Source organism: Euphorbia lathyris, chromosome 2, assembly GCF_963576675.1.
Source record: "Euphorbia lathyris chromosome 2, ddEupLath1.1, whole genome shotgun sequence".
Taxonomy (NCBI): Eukaryota; Viridiplantae; Streptophyta; class Magnoliopsida; order Malpighiales; family Euphorbiaceae; genus Euphorbia; species Euphorbia lathyris.
In genome coordinates, this window is record NC_088911.1 from 137,377,726 (window position 1) to 137,399,625 (window position 21,900).

Here is a 21,900-nt window from a genome sequence, read left to right on the forward strand (position 1 = left end):
GATGGTGTTAGAGGAAAGTTGCTTCCATACATGGAGCATGGTGACATTTTCTTTGCTATTATCTGTCACCAAGTTTGGAAATGGAGAAACGAGGAGATTTTTGGAGATAAAACTGTTTTTATGACAAACTTAGCTGATTTCTTCTCGAAAAAACTTTTCTCTATTATCGATAGTTTCAAAGGAGAGTCCCTTGCCAGAGCCTCTCAGTGTTGTGATGTCCATCTCGTGGGATGGAGCAGGTCAAGAGAGGGGGTTGTGAAGCTGAATACTGATGGTTCCTGCCTCAGTAACGGTAAGATTGCGGCTGGAGGTGTGCTTAGAGATGTAGGGGGCGTCTGGCTTTCTGGGTTCTCCCAGAATTTAGGGTTGGGTTCTTCCTTTTCTGCGGAGCTCTGGGCTATTCTTACTGGAATCAATCTTGCTAAAAGGCTGGGTGTTAAGAGGCTCTCTGTGGAGTCTGATAATTTGGAAGCAATCAAAATGATTTCTGAGAATCATTCTATGGGTCTTAACAGTCGCAACCTCATCAAAGCTATTATAAGGCTTTGCTCCTCCTTTGAGTTCGTAGAGTTCAGACACATTTTTAGAGAGCAGAATCGTGTTGCTGATCGCTTGGCGGCGGCGGGCCATGAAGGGACGTTAGGCGTTACTACCCTTCCTGTTTCCCCTAGTTTCATCTCTCATCTTCTCTTAGAAGATAGGATTGAGGTTAGCTTCCCTAGGCTAATTCCTGGGTAGTTTGTTGTTATTCGTTTTTCTTTTCCTTTTCTACCAAAAAAAAAAAAAAAAAACTGTTACATCAAATTCCTAAATAAATTTGTCAATAAACTAAAGTAATTTCATACATTTTTTTACTGGTTATTTGTAACTATATTAGTAACACACATTTTGATAAAAAAAAATTATGATTAACTTATATGTGATAGATTTAGTTGTAATACTTTTACCGTTCTTTTTGTAACTCTATTAATAACACATTTAAATATTTCAGATATACCGTTAAAGCCTTTTCCAATTTTTGGTAATGCATGACTAAAATTGATATTGTTTAGAAAATTAAATTAGTACTATAGCTTCGAGCAGCTCTCAAGATAATTAAATTAGTACTTATAGAAAATTAAATATGTCTATACACTAAAAAGAAAAAGTTTTATCATACTGGAGGCCAAAAGAATGAGGACATCACGTTAAATGCTTTTAATTTTTTAGTCAATGCATTAAAATGGAATAGTTTTATCATGTTGGAGGCCAAAAAAACATTTGTCCACTCTAAAAATCACTCCAAACCATAGGGTTAAAATTAACCCGAGGTATGAAATCCTGGTTCCGACACTGCTATCCATGATAAATTATTTACTCAAAGAAAAAAATAATAAAAAAAGAAAAGCAAAAATGGAGGAAAAATCTGCATGTCTCCTACTTCAATAAACCCACAGTCACGTGGCCATCAACGGCCATCGGCCACCACTGAAACTTGTCTGGCCCCCCACCTTCCGTCCTTCCCTATACTTTTTTTTTCCCCCATTTCTTCCCCACCTGCACAGCTTCTTTCCTCCCTCCGTGCCCACAATCTCAAAGAAAAAAACAAGCTAGTATATATATAGATGCCTACTTCTTCCTCTTTTCTTCCATAATTCACACCCAAACATCTTCTTCAATCTTATTCCCACTGTTCCTTTCAATTAGATCAATCCAAAACCCTCCAATTCCTATTTTCCCCTTTTCCTGGCTTGGCTCTTCGCATTTTCCTGAGGCCAATCCATAACCAGCTGATTTTTGTTTTTTGCTTCACTTTCACTGAGAAATTAGAGTTTTCACTCTCTTCTTAACTAAATTGGGTGTTTTGTCTTCAATTGTTGATTGTTTTCACTACTAACAAGCTGATTTCGTTGTAATTGCGGCTAAAGAAGAATCAAAACAGTTGCGAAGTTGAGTAATGGCGTCAGGTGGAAGAGGAACGACGAAATTACTGCAACAACAGCAGCAAACAACTGTAGCTCAGTCTTCTGGGACTAGCAATTTTAGGGTACATAATACGGATTCTGTAAACAAAGCGATTGCTCAGTACACTGTTGATGCTCAGCTTCATGCTGTTTTTGAACAATCAGGAGAGTCGGGTAAGTCGTTTGATTACTCTCAATCAGTTAGAACAACTAATCAATCAGTTCCTGAACAGCAAATCACTGCTTATCTGTCTAGAATTCAACGCGGTGGTTTTATCCAGCCTTTTGGGTGTATGATCGCTATTGATGAAGCTAATTTTAGGGTTATTGCATACAGTGGAAATGCCCGTGAAATGCTTGGTTTAATGCCTCAATCTGTTCCTTCTTTAGAGAAACCTGAAATCCTCTTTATTGGGACTGATGTGCGTACACTTTTCACGCCCTCGAGTTGCCTTTTACTAGAAAAGGCATTTAGTGCAAGGGAAATCACATTGTTGAACCCTCTTTGGATTCATTCCAGGGTTTCCGGGAAACCTTTCTATGCAATTTTGCATAGGGTTGATGTTGGGATTGTTATTGATTTAGAGCCTGCTAGGACAGAGGACCCTGCTTTATCTATAGCTGGGGCTGTTCAGTCACAGAAATTAGCCGTTCGTGCTATTTCCCGGTTACAATCTCTTCCTGGTGGGGATATTAAGCTGCTGTGTGATACTTTGGTTGAGTGTGTGAGAGAGCTAACTGGGTATGATAGGGTTATGGTTTACAAATTTCATGAGGATGAACATGGTGAGGTTTTGGCTGAGTCGAAACGCTCCGATTTAGAGCCTTATTTGGGTTTACATTATCCTGCTACTGATATACCTCAGGCTTCAAGGTTTTTGTTCAAGCAGAGTAGGGTTAGAATGATAGTTGATTGCAATGCTACACCTGTTAATGTCATTCAGGATGAATCACTAATGCAGCCTTTGTGTTTGGTTGGTTCGACTCTCCGAGCCCCTCATGGTTGTCATGCTCAGTATATGGCCAATATGGGTTCAATCGCCTCGTTGGCCATGGCTGTTATTATTAATGGAAACGATGAAGAAGCTATTGGGGGAAAGAGTTCAATGAGGCTATGGGGTTTGGTTGTTTGCCACCACACTTCTCCTAGGAGCATTCCCTTTCCGCTTCGTTATGGCTGTGAGTTTTTGATGCAGGCTTTTGGACTTCAATTGAATATGGAGTTGCAATTGGCGTCTCAGTTGTCGGAAAAGCGTGTCTTGAGGACTCAAACACTCTTATGTGATATGCTTTTGAGGGAGTCTCCTACTGGCATTATCACTCAAAGTCCAAGTATTATGGATCTAGTGAAGTGTGATGGAGCAGCACTTTATTACCAAGGAAAGTACCATCCTTTAGGTGTAACCCCGACGGAAGCCGAAATAAAAGACATTGTGGAGTGGTTGTTGGCATTTCATGGAGACTCGACAGGTTTGAGCACAGACAGTTTAGCTGATGCTGGATACCCCGGGGCAACCTCTCTTGGCGATGCGGTTTGTGGAATGGCTGTTGCTTATATTACTAAGAAGGATTTTCTATTCTGGTTTCGTTCTCACACAGGAAAGGAGGTCAAATGGGGTGGTGCAAAGCATCATCCTGAGGACAAAGATGATGGACAGAGGATGCATCCTCGTTCTTCCTTCAAGGCGTTCTTGGAAGTTGTAAAGAGCCGAAGTTTACCATGGGAGAATGCTGAAATGGATGCTATTCACTCTTTGCAGCTCATCTTTAGGGACTCCTTTAGGGATATTGAAGCAGCCAATTCTAAGGCTATTGTGAAGTCACAACTCGGGGATTTAGCCGTGCAAGGGATTGATGAACTCAGCTCAGTTGCAAGAGAAATGGTTAGGTTAATTGAGACTGCAACTGCTCCTATATTTGCAGTGGATGCTGATGGCTGCATAAATGGGTGGAATGGAAAGGTTGCAGAGTTAACAGGACTCTCAGTTGAGGAGGCTACGGGGAAGTCTTTGGTTCGTGATCTCATTTTTAAGGAGTATGAAGAAACTGTTGACAAGCTTCTTTATCGTGCATTAAGAGGTATTCTTTTTCCTTTTGCATCTAATGTTTTCTGGATTTGATCATGTTGGCAATATAGTGTTTTTTTTTTTTTTTGTCTCCCCTAGTTGCTTGAACATTCAAGTTTACCCTCATCAGAATGAAACTTTAGCACTACGGAGGTTTTCTCCGAAAAAAAGAAGAGAGGGGAGAGAGCAACTACCAAAGTTGATGAATGAATTTACGATGCGGAAATGGTAAAAGTTCTAAAATCCATGGATGCAGTCTAAAGGTTCATCTAGCTTTCTTTCTTTTTTTTCAATGAAAAGAAAATTATGAAGCACAAAAAAACTATGCAAAAACCAAAGAATACAATAGGGCACTTAAGAAAAACTTCCCAATTATACCTATGAGAACTATGATTATTCCCTTTAAGTCTCTAACCATAAGGTGGGGTTTTACATTGAATGAAATTTTAGCTATTACTTTTTGCGGTTGAAACCGGACACTGTCAAAAGTATAACACTTTATTGCTTTCCAAAGCCAGTATACTGCTGTCAAAAATGCTACCCTATGGACTGTTGCGGAAACTGATTTTCCAGTAGCTTTATGTGAGATCCAACTGATAATTCTTCGCCATCTATTAACACTAGTAGGAATATGGCACCTTTCCCTAATCTCTTGCCATATACCTAGGGCTGTAAATGAGCCAAACTCGGCTCGATAAAAGCTTGACCGTGTTTGGCTCGATTTATAAACGAGCCGAGCTTGAGCATGGCAAAACTTGCTCAAAAGCTCACGAGCAGGCTCGATTATAGGTTCATGTAGAAGCTCATAAACAAACTCGATTATAATGTGCATGAACACGCTTGTGAGCAAACTTGGTTCAATTATTTTCTTAATAATAGTATTTCTATAAAGGAGGAAATGTAAAACAACGTAGTTTTGTAGGTTTCAAAACTAAGTAGTTTTGTGTTAAAGAAATTTCAAATGAACTAATTAATGAACATAATTAATAAGTTATTCGCGAGCGAAGTTCATTAACAGAATTAACGAGCTGCTTATGAACAGGATGTTGAGCTCGAGCTCGTTAATTTTCTAACGAGCCAAACATAAGCTCGGCTCAGCTCAATTACGGCCCTACATGTACCAGCTATAATATGACAATCAAAGAAAATATGTTCAACAGTCTCATCCACACAATTGCATAAAACAAGTTTTATCTCTCGCCAAATGCCATTTATCAAGTCTACTTATGACAGCTAGACGATTGCATAGAGCCCGCCAAACAATGAAGCTATATCTAGGGATATTCCTGACTCCCCAGATTATGTCTCATTGACTTCGGGTTTACTGGTCTTCAACAATTTGTATGCACTAGCAGTTTTATATTTTCCAGACTGATGAGGTTTTAAAAGAATGCTATCCTCCTGCCAACGATCTAATATCTGAGTTCTTACCAATAACTAGGCCCTTACAACAATATCAATACTAGGATCAGGCAGGCACCAACTGTCATGATTCCATGAATTACTGACCATAGAGTTCCCATCAATCCAAGGACCATCCCAAAAATAGAACTGTTTTCGATCAGAATGGTAAACAGAAATAGTGGGAATTCTATCTATCGAACTCTTCCCATCACTGCAAGGATCATCCCGAAAATAGAACTTTTTTTGATCTCCAACAGAGCAAGTACACAATGATTTAAAATCATTTTTAATCTTATAGAACTGTCAGAATCATATTGGCTATCTTGAGATGTTAGGTAGAGAACTTTTCATGGTCACACATGTGGGGAGCATAATACTGCAGATGTGATAATGAAATGTGGTTCCGTTCATCGATGATAAACAAGGAAGTTGGGGATATGAGAAACCAGGTTATGATGCTTCTAGCTGAATAAAAGGAGTAGGACTGTAGGTTGAGTGATAGTTGGACTGGGATGCAACGTCAAAGAAATTTTAAAATGTAGAAAGAACAGAACTAAGCATGACTCAGTAAGATCTTGGGCATCACATCTATGAAAGAATGGAAGAGTGGAAACTTGAAGCCAATTCCTCTGTAATTTCTTCTGAAAGGAATATTTGTTCTACCATGCTAGGCATTTTTGTTACGAGCAAAAACCTCGTCCTTAAGGTTGAAGTCTTGTTTAGGACCAAGACTGCATTTATCTAATGAGTAAGCTGGTATAGGCTCAGTCTAGTTATATATTTTATGAGCAAACACCTGTGTTCCATGAGATAGTGGTATTCTGACAATTTGTGCAAGTAGGTTGTGTTCGTGTCTTGTCAATTATCAGATTAGTGTCAGATGATTCAATCTTAACCTAACCCAAAAACATTTGTGTCAATTCTACGGGGATGATATAGTAAAACTTCTAAAAATTTGTGTCATTTTTCGATTAGCAGGTTAACTCTGCCCATACAAAAGTTTGGCCTGAAATCTATTTAATAAACACGTAATCCACTTATATTATGTTGAGTTCGTGTTAGGTGTGTTCATAGGTTTTGTGTATTTTTACTATCTGTATTAAGGACTACATATAGAAATGTGAGAGATTCAATTTGTGTTCAGAGGTCACCCGTAATTTTATTACCTCTGATTAAAGCGACATAAAAACATGAAATAACATAATAATAATTTTAAATATTTGTGTCATTTTCAAGTTAGTAAATCAAACCCTAACCCAACCCAAAAGTACACCCATGGCCCCTCAACTTTGGCATTACTAACATGATGGTCTATGGACTTCAAAACCGGACATAAAAGTCCCTAAGCTTTGACATATACTAACATAAAAGTTCAAAAGACTGTTGACCAATGTAAATACCGGTTGCCTACCTGGCCATCATGTTAGTATGTGTATATACTGTTTACACTCCTTGAGGGGCCATCGTGTTAATAAAGGAGTATGATTTACAGGCATTTCACGTGTTCAACTGTCATTTGGACATTTATGTTAGTGTATGTCAAAGTTCAAAGATTTGTATGTCCCCTTTTGAACTTCATGGGTCATCATGTTACCGAAGTTGAGGGGTCATGAGTGTATTTTACCCTATTTCTTGTGTCTTCTAACTTTATGGGGCTGTTTGTTTTTTAAAATTTTATTTACGTTGTTCTATTGCCCTGATATATGCAGTTGTATTGTGCAAATTCTTCTATATGTACTCACTAGAGTAACATAGTTCTGTAAAATTAAGAAAGTTTATGCTAGTCATGGAAAGAAATTTGATGGATGCTGACCCAAAATATATCTCAAAGGGGAGAACTTCTTTGCATATATAAGCCACATGGCTCTCTAATTAAGCAATATGGGATATTTAACACGTCCCTTCACGCCCAAACCATTTGGACCACATATATAAGGGAGCCATATAGCTCTCTAATTAAGCAATATGGGATTTTTAACACATCCCCTCATGCCCAAACCATTTGGAGCGTGAAGCAAATATCAACAAATTACCCAACATTGAGTACAAGGCTCTGATACAATGTAGCATGAAGGAAATGAGAGAATACTTGTATTTTGTATTGAGAAAGGATATATATATCTATATATATCTACACACATCAAATACTACTAAACTAGGAAAAGAATAAATCATATGATTAAATACAAATAAATCATATATAATCATATGATTATATATCTACACACATCAAATAGTACTACACTACACACATCAACTAGTACTACACTACACACATCAATTCCTATGATTAAGAAAATTGATTCCTATAATCAAGGAAGACAGCTATAATCCTATTTATATTCTGTAACAAATGTGTTGTCTCGTGGCGTCAATGTGTTCATTCTCATGACTTCTGATCAGTAATCTAATCATGAAGTAATGGTTAAATTGATCTTTGAGAGTTTATCTTATTAATGACTTTTAACTAATGCAGGGGACGAAGATAAGAATGTAGAGATAAAAATGAAGACATTTGCCTCCGAGAAGGAAAAGAAGGCTGTTTTCGTGGTGGTGAATGCTTGTTCTAGCAAAGATTACATGAACAATATAGTTGGAGTTTGCTTTGTTGGTCAGGATATTACCGGTCAAAAAGTGGTGATGGACAAATTTATCCATATCCAAGGTGATTATAGGGCTATAGTTCATAGCCCGGATCCATTGATCCCTCCGATATTTGCTTCGGATGAAAACACTTGCTGCTTGGAGTGGAACACTGCCATGGAAAAGCTCACCGGCTGGCCCCGTGGGGAAATTGTAGGGAAGATGTTGGTCGGCGAAGTCTTTGGTAGTTGCTGTCGTCTAAAAGGTCCAGATGCACTGACGAAATTCATGATTGTCTTGCACAATGCAATCGGAGGACAGGATGCCGACAAGTTTCCAATGTCTTTCTTTGACCGGAATGGGACATATGTGGAAGCTCTTTTAACAGCAAACAAGAGGGTAAATATGGAGGGCCAGATTATTGGAGCCTTCTGCTTCTTGCAGGTTAGTGTTGCACAAAACTAATAGAAAAACCGATTTCCGAAATCGAAAAGGATAGACTAGTAAATAGTTTTTCATTTAGAAAAATGATGGTTGATTGATATAACTAATATAAATATATGTAGAATTTTAATAATCCATATATATGCATATTTATATTTAATTTTTAAGTTAAAAATATTTAAACCTTTTATATTTATTTGTTTAAGTATTTTTTAATGAATTTAATTTTAATTGTTTTTTTATTCAATATTTAAATAAGGGTAAATTTCAAATAAAACCCCGGTGGTTTCACTAATTTTTAGATAAAGGACTGTGGTTTACTTTTTGTCAAAACAAGGATTGAGGTTTTCAACTTTATCAAAATAAGGACTTTTTCGATTGATACTATTAAAATCACTTTTGACGACTTCAAAAATGACATATTTTAAGAACTACTAATATTCTAAGCAACTTAATTCTTCAACTTTTTTATTTTGAGATTATTTAGATGATGTTTGGTAAAGAGAGAGAAAGTTAATGTTTAGAGAGAGAAAGTTCCAAAAAAGATGATTTTCGAAAATCGAAAATGTAGTTCCATAGAAAATATGACATTGAACAACTTTAATTCTTGAAAATTTTCATTTTCAGGTCGTTAAAGATGATTTTAATAACATTAAACCAAGTATGAAACCTCAATCCTCGTTTTGACAAAAAGTAAACCACATTCCTTTATCTGAAAATTAGTGAAACCACAAGGGTTTTATTTGAAATTTACCCTTTAAATAATTATATATTAATTTTAAAGTGAATAATTATAGATTTTTTTATTATTATTAAAAGTCACTAATGGTTAACCGACCGGACCGGAGTAATAGGTTAATCGATTGTAATGGATTGGTTAACCGAACATGTGTAGGTTGCAAGTCCGGAGTTACAACAAGCTCTAAAAGTCCAGAGGCAGCTGGAGAAGAAATGCTTTACAAGGATGAAAGAGTTGACTTACATATGCCAGGAAATAAAGAATCCTCTAAGTGGTATACGGTTTACAAACTCGCTTTTGGAGGGTACAGACTTGAGTGAGGATCAAAAGCAGTTTCTTGAAACTAGTGCTGCTTGTGAGAAGCAGATTTCAAAGATCATTCAAGATGTTAACCTAGAGGCTATTGATGATGGGTGAGTTTTCTTGTAAAAGATTATGTTACTTAAACCATATATTTGCCTGAAAAATGATGGAAATGTTTCTGTCCTTTTAAATTAGACTCATGGTTCCTCAATTTTGGTCTTACTTGCTTTATGGCTCCTAAATTTCAAAACCAGACATAAAAAGTTCCTGAATTTTAACCTTAAAAGTCCCTTAATCTTTGACCAGTCTGGTAGCATGTAACCCTCCATTGTAGAATTGATGGAAATGATATTCTAAGCAACTTTAATTCTTGAACTTTTTGATTTTAAGGTCATTTAGTTGTTGTTTGTTTAGGAGAGAGAAAGTGGTTGTTTAGAGACAGAAAACACCGAAAATGGTGATTTAGAAAATCATAAACTTGTTTCCACGAGAAACATGGTTCTAAACATCTTTAATTCTTGGACTTTTCCATTTTGAGGTTGTCAACGGTTATTTTGAGGTTGGTTACTTTCGTAATGGACTTTTATCTTAGTAAAGAGCAAAGTTCATGGACTTTTTATGTCCAATTTTGAATTGAGGGGCCATGAGTGTAATTTACCTGCTGAGATTATTTATATATGGACTAGGTAAAATACATATATGGCCCCTCAACTTGCGTTACTAACATGATGGCTCCTGAACTTTGACATATACCAACATAAATGTGCAAATGACTATTGACCTGTGTAAATACTAAAAACCTGCTGACAATGTGAATTTGCCAGTAAATATTGCACGATTTTATTTGTAAAGTCTAAGTCTGTTTTCCTCCAATAACCATTGGACTAAGTTTGTACCTAATTAACAGGAAATGGACTTACGTTTTGATCTTCCGTTAATGGAGTCTGAAATTGCTCCATCTACAAAACATTAATACTAATATTGCACGGTTTTATACGTGGAATCTAAAACTGTTCTCTAAGTTCTACTTTATCCCTTAATACATAGAATTACTTCTGACAATTCATACAACATTGTGAACATTAGGGTCATGGATTCAAGTGCATTTTCTTTCTATACATTCTCATCTAAAACTCCTGCTTAGATATTTGCTAATGACAGGAAACTTTCATTTGGTTTTGCTACAGTTCAATGGAGCTTGAGAAGGCTGAATTTTTACTTGGGAGTGTTATAGACGCTGTGGTTAGCCAAGTAATGCTATTGCTCTGGGAAAGAAAGCTGCAATTGATTCGTGATATTCCTGAGGAAATAAAAACTCTGGCTGTGTATGGTGATCAGGTGAGAATTCAACAGGTTTTGGCTGATTTCTTGCTGAATATGGCGCGATATGCTTCATTGTCGGAGGGCTGGGTAGAGATTCATGTTCGTCCGATGCTGAAGCAAATCTCTGACGGACAGACTGTTGTGCATACAGAATTTAGGTATAATATCATCCCCTTTCTATAGTGAGAAAAATATTGATTTTTATATTTGGATTAGATTGGACTTGCCTGGTGTTAGATATCTCACATTGCTTAATTAGGGAGCTATACGACTCCTTATTTATGTGACACAATTCTACTTTTTGGGGTGAGTTAGGGTTTTTTTACATGGTATCAGATATTAATATGAATTGGGCCCTTAATTATCAACTTAAGCTTTTAGTGCACGCTTCAAGCCCAATTGGCATTTACATGCGGGGTGTGTTAGATATTAATATGAATTGGACCCTTAACTATAAGCTTAAGCTTTTAGTGCACGCTTGAAGCCCAGTTGGCATTTACATGCAGGAGTGTGTCAGATTTTAAATATGAACTGGGTTTTTAACTATCAGCTTAAGTGTTCAATTGGTTCCATGACACATGGTATCAAAGCTTTATATTCAATTTTAGGTCACTAATGCACATTTGCCTCATGCCCAATGCTTCTGGGCGTGAGAGGGTATATTAGATATTCCACATTGTTTAATTAGGGATCTATATAGCTCCTTGTATATGTGAGGCAGTTCTACTCAAAGGAGGTACCTCTTTGACTGAGTTAGGGCTTTATTTATATAGTATCAAAGCTTTGTATTCAATTTTAGGCACTAATGGATGTTTACTTCACGCTCCAGCTCTGGAGCGTGAGAGGGTGTATTAGATATTCCACATTGTTGAATTAGGGGTCTATATGGCTCCTCATATACGTGAGTCAATTCTGCTACTTGAAGTACTTTTTTGGGCGAGTTAGGGTTTTATTTATATGGTACAAGAGCTTTTTATTCAATTTTAGGTTACTAATGCACATTTGCTTCATGCTCTAGATGGTTCTAGGCGTAAGGGGCGTATTAGATATTCCACATTGTTCAATTAGGGATCTTAGCTCCTTATATATGTGAGACAATTCTCTTCCTTTGAGGTACTTTTTTGGAATTGGGGCTTTGTTTACATAGTATTATAGCCTTATTTTCAACTTGGCGCAACGGTAAACGTTGTTGTCGTGTGGCCTCTTGCCAAATAAATTGGCAGGGGAAGGCTTGCCCCCAGTACACCCTTGTGGTGGGACCCTTCCCCGGACCCTCGCTCAGCGGGGACGCGTAGTGCGACCGGGCCGCCCTTTAATGGATATTTGCTTATGGTTCTGGGCATGAGGGTGGTGTATTAGATATTCTGCATTGCTTAATTACGGAGCCATATTATGGTTTCTATATATGTGGGGGCAATCCTCCTCCTTTTAGGTAGGGATAAGTACCAAAATGGCCTCAAGGTTATTGGGGAAGTACCAATTTGACCCCACATACAAAATAACACCAATTTTAACCCTAACGTTTATGAAATGGTGTAATTATAGCCTCATCTAATTACCTCCGAGAAGAAATGGATAGAATGTTAGGGTTTAATTGACACCATTCATAAAAGTTGGTGTTAAATTGGTGCTATTTTCTACATGGGGTCAAATTGTCACTTTGCCAATAACCTTGTAGTCATTTTGGTACCTTATCCTTTTAGGTATCTTTTGGGGTGAGTTAGTTCTTTATTTATACCTAGAGTCATCTGTATGCTTCCTTTATCAATGGACAAAATGCTTTATCTTTTGTCGTTTTTACTCTAGGATGCGCAGAAATTCCTCTTCATTAGCATTTCCGCGTTTCGCTTCCGTTTCCACATTGTTAATGATTTTGGATTCAAATTGATTAATAGTGATGTATTTGTGAAGGATGGTCTGTCCTGGTGAAGGTCTGCCCCCTGAACTAGTTCAAGACATGTTCCACCAAAGCCGATGGTCGACTCAAGAAGGCTTAGGGCTCAGCATTTGCAGGAAGATTTTGAAGCTTATGCAGGGTGAAGTTCAATACATCAGAGAGTCCGAAAGGTGTTATTTTTTAGTTCTTCTCGATCTTCCGATTGCCGGTAGAGGTGCAAAAAACGTCGGCTAGCAGACGTTCTGGCCGGAAGAACTTTCACAGTTTTGACCTGAGAGTGATTCTCATACGGATTGGACTGGTCTTGACACCCAGTTGCAAGGTTTACCAAACACCATCTAACTCGGGTTTATTTACGGGTAAAGTACATCTATAGCCCCTAAATTTTAACGTTACTTATATTATGGCTCCTTAGCTTTGTTTTGGTACATAAACGTTCTTGGACTTTACATTATAATAATATTAATGTCTGATTCAAAGAAAATATGCTAAAAAGTTAACGAAATGATGACCTAGAAATAGGTGTTTGACCACAATTTGTAATGACATCGAAAAAAAGAGTCGATTATTTAGTCAAACTTGTTCAGGTTAAATAGATTTTCTTTCGTTTGGACTTTAATGTTACAATAATAATATAAAGTTCAAGACTTTTATGTCACGATATAAAGTTTAGAGGTTATAATGCTAGTAGTGTTATAATTCAGAAGCCGGGGATGTATTTTATCTTTATGTAAAGGAGTACAATTTTCTCATCCCATCATATTTGGCAAAAGCTAAACCTTAACTCTTCTTACTTGGCATAATTTGTGATTCCGGCCTCTGTATTTTAATTTTGACACATTTGGTCCATGTAGTTTAATATTTCGTAAAATCTAACACTTGACGGACGTTTTGGCTCTTGACAGATGTTTTGTTATAGTATAGTCCACGTGCTGACTCGTGATCAAACGATTTCCTTCAATTGCGTAATTTCATATGTAAAATATTCTGTCAAGGGCCAAATTTTGCGGAAAAATCGAAGTAGATGGACCGAATGTGCTAGATTTGAAAATGTAGAGGGCTAAAGTGACAAATTGTGTTAATGAAGAAGTACAATGATATAACTGATACAGCTATCTTCAGATATGAAAGAAGAAGAAGAAACAAACGGAGGCCAAATATTGTACGGAGGGTTCCACGATAAAGATCTATGCCATTGGACCACGTGGCATTCACCTGTTGTAAGTAAATACTTTTGTATATTCCCTAGAAATTACCAAAAAAATAAATAATTGAAGGCTAGTCTTTACATAATTTGGTGTTCTTTGTAATAAAGGTTAAAGTTTAGCATTGGTATATACAATGATTAACTCTTGACTACTTTGTTTCTATGTGCATTAATCTCCCTTAATTAGAGATAATATAGATTTGGAAGTTTGTTTTATCTACTGTTTGCTGTTACGGAAGCTGTTTTTTCAAAAAGCACAAACAGGAGGTCACTAACCAAACACCTAAAACTCTCTTTTGAAATGAAAAAGCAAACGTGAGTATGAAAATGAGCAACCAAACACCACCTTAGTCTCAAACAAGTTAACATTTGCTTCATTTTGTGCTATTGAATCCTTTCAATTTTCAATTTGTTAAGTTGAGCTCGGGAACTTTTAGATCTTTCATGTTTTGTCTCAAAATCGTGTTATTTCATATATATATGTTCCATATGTAGATGCTAGAAAAATGATTTTCGTTTCAATTATATGTCGTGTTATTCGAGTTGTCTTTGTGCATCGTGTTTCGTGTTAGAAATTGTCGCCCTTCAGAGATGATAATAAAAACTATTCTTGGATATTACCTGTTAGCTTAAGCTATTCATCAAATAGTTCCTTACCATTGGTATTAGAGTTGATGGTGATAAAGTTTCTATCCTAATAGAGAGGTAGTTGTTCCAACCTTAGCTTGATGTGTTGGGTTTTCCCGCATTAACTATGGAAGGGTTGGGTGTTTGATTATAATCGAGCCGAGCCGAGTTTTAGCATGTTCATGTTCGGCTCGTCAGCTTTGGTCTGCTCATGTTTGGTTCGTTAGAAAATTGATGAGCTCGAGCTCAACATTATGTTCGTGAGCTTGTTGCATGAGATTGCTTGCGAGCAGCTCATTAATTATGTTCATGAACTTTGTCTGTGGACATTTTATTTAGGGATAAGGTACCAAAATAGGCCTAAAGTTTTTGGGGAAGTACCAATTTAGGCTCAACGTTCAAAATAGCACCAATATAGGCTTAACGTTTACAACATAATATCAATTTAGGCTTAACGTTTACAATATAGCATCAATTTAGGCCTCACGTACAAAATAGCACCAATATAGGCTTAACGTTTATAAAATAATACGAATTTAAGCTTAACGTTTACAAAATATATCCAATTTAAGCTAAATGTCACAATTAAATTAACCATATTATATTCTTTTCCTATTAACTTTATATGTTATCTTTTTATTTAGTTCCATTTTCTTATTTATTATAATACAATTAATTAGTATTCTTGCCCATTAAAACCTTATATTTGTTTTTCATCAACCATTCCATGACTCCTAAATTCCATGGCTTATGTAATATATGCAAATTAAAAGTAATTGAATATCCACAATATTTCGAACACTAGTTAAAATAATATTGATACATGTCAGTGTTCGAAATATTGTAGATATTCAATTACTTTTGGTTTGCATATATTACATGAGCAATGGAATTTATAAGATCTTAATGGGCAATAATACTAATTAATTGTATTATAATAAATAAGAATATAGAGATAACATATAAAGTTAATAGGGAAAGAATATAATATGATTAATTTAATTATGACATTTAACTTAAATTATATATATTTTGTAAACATTAAGCTTAAATTCGTATTATTTTGTAAACGTTAAACCTATATTGGTGCTATTTTATACGTGACGCCTAAATTGATGCTATATTGTAAACGTTAAGCCTAAATTGATATTATGTTGTAAACGTTAAGCTTATATTGGTGCTATTTTGAACGTTGAGCCTAAATTGGTACTTCCCAAAAAACCTTAGGCCTATTTTGATACCTTATCCCTTTTATTTATTATGTTCGTTTGAAATTTTTACACGAAATTACACTGTTTTGAAGCATGCAAAATTAAAGTTTACACAAAACTATATCGTTTTACATTTTTACTTTATAAAAATACTATTATTTTGCGAGACGAGTTTTACCGTGCTCAAGCTTGGTTCGTTTATAAATCGAGCCAAACACGATAATGAGCAGTTTGATTCATTTACATCCTTACTCTTTATATATGTGAGACAATTATCCTCATTCCAGATATCTTTTGGGATAAATGAGTTGAGTTTTTGTTTACATGATATCAAGTAGGGTTGTAATTGAGTCGAGCTTTGACATGCTCATGTTCGGTTCGTCAGAAAGTTGTCGAGCTCGAGCTCAATATTTTGTTCGTGAGCTGTTCATGAGCTGTTCGCGAGCTTGTTAACAAGCTTGTTCACGAGCTTTGTTCGCAACCAACTCGTTAATTCAGTTCATAAATTTCGCTCAAGAACAACTTATTAACTATGTTGATTAATTATATTGATCTGAAATTTCTTTAAGACACGTAGTTTTGAAATCTATGATATTAAAGTTTATACAAAAGTACGTTGTTTTATATTTTTTCCTTTATAGAAATGTTATTACTAAAAAAATAAATGAACAAACTTGTTTACAAGCATGTTCATGAATATTATAATCAAGTTTGTTCATGGGCCTATAATCAAGCCTGCAAGTGAGCTTTCGAGCCAGTTTCATCGTGTTCAAGTTCCGCTCGTTTATAAATCGAGTCGAACATCAAACCGTTCATGAGTGACTCGGCTAATTTACATCGCTAGTATCAAGTTTATTATACCAATCAACTATACTTTTTTTAATAAAATTTCAACATATAATATTATACGAGTTTGTATTGTACACGACTAAGCTTAGTTGCATTCTCATATGGGTTATGTTAAAGATAATAACAACATTTTTGGATTTTACTTGTCTTTCGATCGAGTGGAAGTTCGTCCTTATAGAAGGCCTTTGAATTTGGTACAAAAAGTCGATTGGTAATCTAGAATTTACAAAATATATTAGTATCTTTTGAACTTGTATAAAGTGACTGACGTATATTAATTTGTTTAAATTGATCTATTACATCTCCTTTAATTTGCTTATAATAAATATTGGTTTCTGATTTTATTTAAAACGATTTACGTTTATCTAAATTTTCTTTTATTCTGTCACACGAATTAAAAGAGTTAATGAAATATTTTATATGAGATACTTTATAAATTAAAAATGTTCGATCGATATTTTGATCCAAATGGGTTCTATTTTTGCTCTTGAATTTAGTTTTTATGAGGGAATATTTTAATGGGCCCAACTAGTCCATTTTATTGTAGGGTAAATATGATAATTAAGGATAAAATTACAACTAAATCATATTACTAAACTTAATTCTTAATATGTAATTATTTTTTTATACTATAGTTTAAAAATTCTATATTCCAATTCATAAATTATAAATCCTAAAAAATATATTTTAAAATTCTAATTTATAAATTCTAATCTTTAAAATATATTAAAAGTACTGATTTTATTAATTTAATATAATTTAAAATTATAATTTAATATAATATAATTGTAAATAGTTATTGATATAGTTGTAAATAGTTATTAAAAGATGAATTTTATATAATTTAAAAATTAAGTTACATGCACTTGGACAAGTGTCCTAGTGCATGAGTGTGTGTGTATGGATTGATGAATTCAATCCATACATTGTGTAGTTTTTGTAGAGAACAAAAAAAACTTCTGAAAAAACTTAATTTGATATATTGGATTGTGGTTATTATCAATTTTTGAGCAAGATTAATCAATTTTTTCGAGGCTTGATCTAAGACTTAGTGGATTAATTAGAGGTTTCACCACTAGAGAAGCTTTAATACCCGATTGGAATCTACAAGAGATATTTTTCCAATCTCGTGGTATAAATATCAATTTGATTATTGAAGAACTTAATAATCCTGGTTAAGGATTTAGTGTCAAACATCAGATGTTTGACTGTTTAATCAGAGTGATTGGATCACACTGATTGTTTGTTTAGGAAAAAATTTTGAAATTCGTTTCCTAAATAACAACATGCTTCCGCTTCAAATCATTCACGTGGTATAATTTTCCTCCATTGTATCTCTAAAAGAGAATTTAATTTGTTTCCATCCAACATTTCAAGGAGTTGAATTTATTATTATTATTATTATTATTATTATTATTATTATTATTATTGTGTTTTTGTAGTTGGATATCTTACAGAGTTGTTGAGAAACATTTACATTTTCTTTTTGTCATTTTCTGAGCCTTTGCTTTTGCTTTATAGTCTGTATTTTGGGATCTTTTCATTACAAAAGAGGAATATAAAGAAATACATACTTTTTCTTTGGGATAAGATCAAACTTAACATAATCGTTCATGCAAAGTGTAGATTTAACCGTAACATATTAAATTATGTAAATTTAATCTAATCTTGTTTTTTTTAAAATCAATTTTAACATTATACTGTCAAAAATTTAAAAAGACTGATTTGACTGATATTAACCTTTACTTTAGACCTTCCAGTAGTTACTAACAAAATATAAAAATTCTTTTAAAATGGTAACAACTAAATCTATTAATTAATTATAATTTTTTTTTATCAAACTGTTTAAAATATTTACTGCATTATTAATATAGTTACAAAAATGTACATTTATCGATAAATTTATTTGAAAGGTTCAATGTTACAATTAATCAAACCAGTCTTTTTAAATTTTTGATAGCACATAGTTAATATTGATCTTTATACTAATTTTTTTGAGGAGAAACAAAACACTATGATTAGAAATAAGTATTATACGACCATGAGAGCTTTATGCGAAGAACTTGATTCCTTAAATTTGTTACCGGTTGTATCTAAACCCGTTGAAGATATCAAAATCTTGTTAGATGCAATTGATCCCCCGAAAGAAAGGCTAAACTATTTCAATTATTAAATGAGTTGAATGATACTTACAATGCTTAACGAAGTCAATTGCTTATGCAAATCCCCTTTCAACGGTAGAAGCTTCTGTGTTTTTTGTTTGAGATTTCGGACACGGAAAGGCCATGGATGATGGGGGGAAAATGTAAAAATTTAGGACTTTTTCTAAATGTTTTTTTAAAACAGATGGTTCAATTACAAAATTTTGACAAAAAAAACTTAATATATATCTAATTCGCACACGTGCTTTATCGCGACTGTCCTATCTTCTTCTCCTGCGATTCTTTTATCGCTCTTGTCTGCGATTTCATCTTCCTTGCTCCTTGTGTTTCATTCATCTGTGAAGTCTTCCTCTTCTTCATTTGAATTTCATCTACTATATACTTTACGTTATTACAGATTATTTATTAGGTTTTTAAATTATAATACAAATTAGGTTTATGATGAATTATTGAGTTATCTTACTATGGATGTGTTTTTATAGCTTATAAGTAATTTGTGATTTATCAGGTTTTTTATATATTTTTATATATAATATATATAAAATTAATTATATAAAATTTGTCGTGTCTCGCTGCACTCATATTTTATATTTTTTTAAATGTCGTTTGGAAAATTAAAATTAGACAACCATTTTATGATAATTATAAAAATTGAATGACCAATAATACATTTAATCACCTGATTATCAGTTTTAAGTTTTGGTTCAAATAGATCCTTACAGATTCAACTGCACTTGTGGAGCCAAAACAAAATATTTGGAAGTTAATCAAACGAAAATGTACTAAAAAATTATAGATTTTTTGGACTAAAATATCACCGAAATATTATAGATAAAATATCACGCGGAGGCAGTGACTGATCCATAATTCGTTATCTCTTGTGATTTATGAGTGCTAAATTGATGTTTTTTGGTATTTTTATATAAAAAAATGAAAAACCCGTAACAATTTCTATAAAAGTTTTAGCATTTTTTGACGAACAGTGGGTGCTCAAACCCCCACTAAATCCGTCCCTAACCAGAGGGCTATTTCTGACCTAAGATCTTAAAGGGGTGTACAAAGGTAGACCTGGCCATGAGCCGGGCTGGGCCAGACGGGCTTTTCTATAAAAGTCCTCAGTCCAAGCCCAGCCCGCTATTAATTTAGATGGGTTCGGACCGGGCTCGGCTCGGCTCGGGCTTAAAAATCAAATCTCAAACCCAACCCATGTAAATTCATCTCAACATATATATATATATATATATATATATATATAGAGTATGAAAAAAAAAAATAACACTGCTACTCCTAAGGTTCAAACCTTAAACTCTTCATCTACACTCCACATTGCTTACCACTAAACCAATTACTTTCCTTGTTTATCATGTTGCGCGCTGCTTAATATACTACTGTTCTTTTAGCTTCTATTGTTTAATATTTAATGCATGCACTGATTAATATCGATTAAATGTGCATAATAATGAATTATTAATAGAAAAAAAAAGAAATGTGCATAATAATGAATTATTAATAGAAAAAAAGAAATGTGCATAATAATAATTATTAATAGAAAAAAAATCCAAGAACATGCTCTAATTTCTTATTTATTTAATTCCTCTATATTTTTATAATTTATGTTTTAAAATGTTAAGGACGATGTTCTAAATATTGTTACATATGTTCTAAACTTTATAATTTGTATTCTAAAAATTAAGTATAATGTTTTAAAAAAAATAGTAAATATATGGACCATTTTTTGCATTTGTTCTATAATATAATTTATAACTCATATTCTAAATAACATAACGTATGTTCTAAAAAACATAACGTATGTTCTAAAGTTTATATTTTGTGTTCCAAAAATTAAGTATAATGTTCTTAAAAAAATCAATAGATACCTAGATCGTTTTTTCATTTGTTCTATAATATAATTTATAACTCATGTTCGAAAAAACATAACTCATGTTCGAAAAAACATAACACATGTTCTAAAAAACATAACGTATGTTCTAAAAAATATGTCGTATGTTCTAAACTTCATAGTTCGTGTTTTAAAAGTTAAAATATATGTTCTAACGTATGTTTTAAAAAATATATAGTTTATGTTCCAACAATTAAGTATAATGTTCTAAAAAAATCGGTAGATATGTGGATCGTTTTTTCATTTGTTCTGTAATATAATTTATAACCCGTGTTCGAAAAAACATAACACATGTTCTAAAAAACATAACATATGTTCTAAAAAATATGTCGTACGTTCTAAACTTCGGTGCCTTCTATAGTTACTTTGTTTTTGACAAAGTATCATTACTTGGTGTGTTTTCACCATTGGATGATGGATTAGAAAATTAATCCAATGGTGAAAACACACAAAGTAAGGTTTACTTTGTTAAAAACAAAGTAAGCATAGCCTTTACCTCTAAACTTCATAGTTCATATTTTAAAAGTTAAAATATATGTTCTAACGTATATTTTCTTATATAACATAAATTACAAAAATATAAAGGAATTAAAGCATATTTTTGGATTTTTTTCTATTAATAATTCATTATTATGCACATTTCATTTTTTTTCTATTAATAATCTATTATTATGCACATTTCTTTTTTTTCTATTAATAATTCATTATTATGCACATTTAATCGATATTTTTTTTTTGAAACTTTAATCGATATTAATAAGTGCATGCATCAAATATTAAACAATAGAAGCTAAAATGGCAGTAGTATATTAAGCAGCGCATAACATAATATATAAGAAAAGTAATTGGCTTAGTGGTAAGCAGTGTGGAGTGTAGGTTAAGAGTTTAAGGTTCGAACCCTAGCAACAGTATTTAGTGTTTTTTTATTGATTTTTATACTCAAAACGACGTAGTTTTGAGTGTTCTCACCATAAGGAAGTGTCCTCACCTAAGAGGAGGTTCTCACTTGATCCCTCCCATATATATATATATATATATATATATAGATGGGTCGGGCTGGACTGACTAGTGCTATTTTTATTAATCCCAAGTCCGCCCAAAAAATAGATGGGCTTTAGTGGGTTTGGACCGGACTAGGCCTAAGATCAACTTTCATTGTCCAAGTCCAGCCCAAGGGACATGGGCCGGACGGGTACCCGGGTCCGTGGTCAGGTCTAACAACAGGTAAACCAAACCGACCTT

At 33.9% G+C, this 21,900-nt stretch overlaps 1 protein-coding gene across 5 annotated transcripts; it reads left to right on the forward strand.

Moving 5' to 3' along the window:
* The first annotated feature begins 1,425 nt into the window (after window positions 1-1,425).
* Window positions 1,426-14,125, forward strand: LOC136220068 (phytochrome B-like). 5 transcript variants are annotated; one of them, XR_010684379.1, is made up of 6 exons: window positions 1,426-4,022; window positions 7,890-8,440; window positions 9,336-9,592; window positions 10,670-10,963; window positions 12,717-13,061; window positions 13,608-14,125. XR_010684379.1 is itself a non-coding variant. In XM_066007744.1 (5 exons), the coding sequence occupies exons 1-5, from the start codon at window positions 1,937-1,939 to the stop codon at window positions 12,934-12,936; spliced, it is 3,408 nt and encodes a 1,135-aa protein (XP_065863816.1). In that variant the 5' UTR covers window positions 1,426-1,936; the 3' UTR covers window positions 12,937-14,125. The 5 variants fall into 5 exon arrangements, 1 of the variants encoding a protein (XP_065863816.1); XR_010684378.1 differs by having other exon boundaries at window positions 13,825-14,125; XR_010684381.1 differs by having other exon boundaries at window positions 12,717-13,024.
* The last annotated feature ends 7,775 nt before the right edge of the window (window positions 14,126-21,900 follow it).

Coding starts and splice junctions, on each gene's coding strand:
- LOC136220068 (XM_066007744.1), top strand. CDS start 1,937: ATGGCGTCAGGTGGAAGAGGAACGACGAAATTACTGCAACAACAGCAG. Junction 8,441..9,335: donor GAGCCTTCTGCTTCTTGCAG/GTTAGTGTTGCA, acceptor GAACATGTGTAG/GTTGCAAGTCCGGAGTTACA. Junction 9,593..10,669: donor CTAGAGGCTATTGATGATGG/GTGAGTTTTCTT, acceptor GTTTTGCTACAG/TTCAATGGAGCTTGAGAAGG.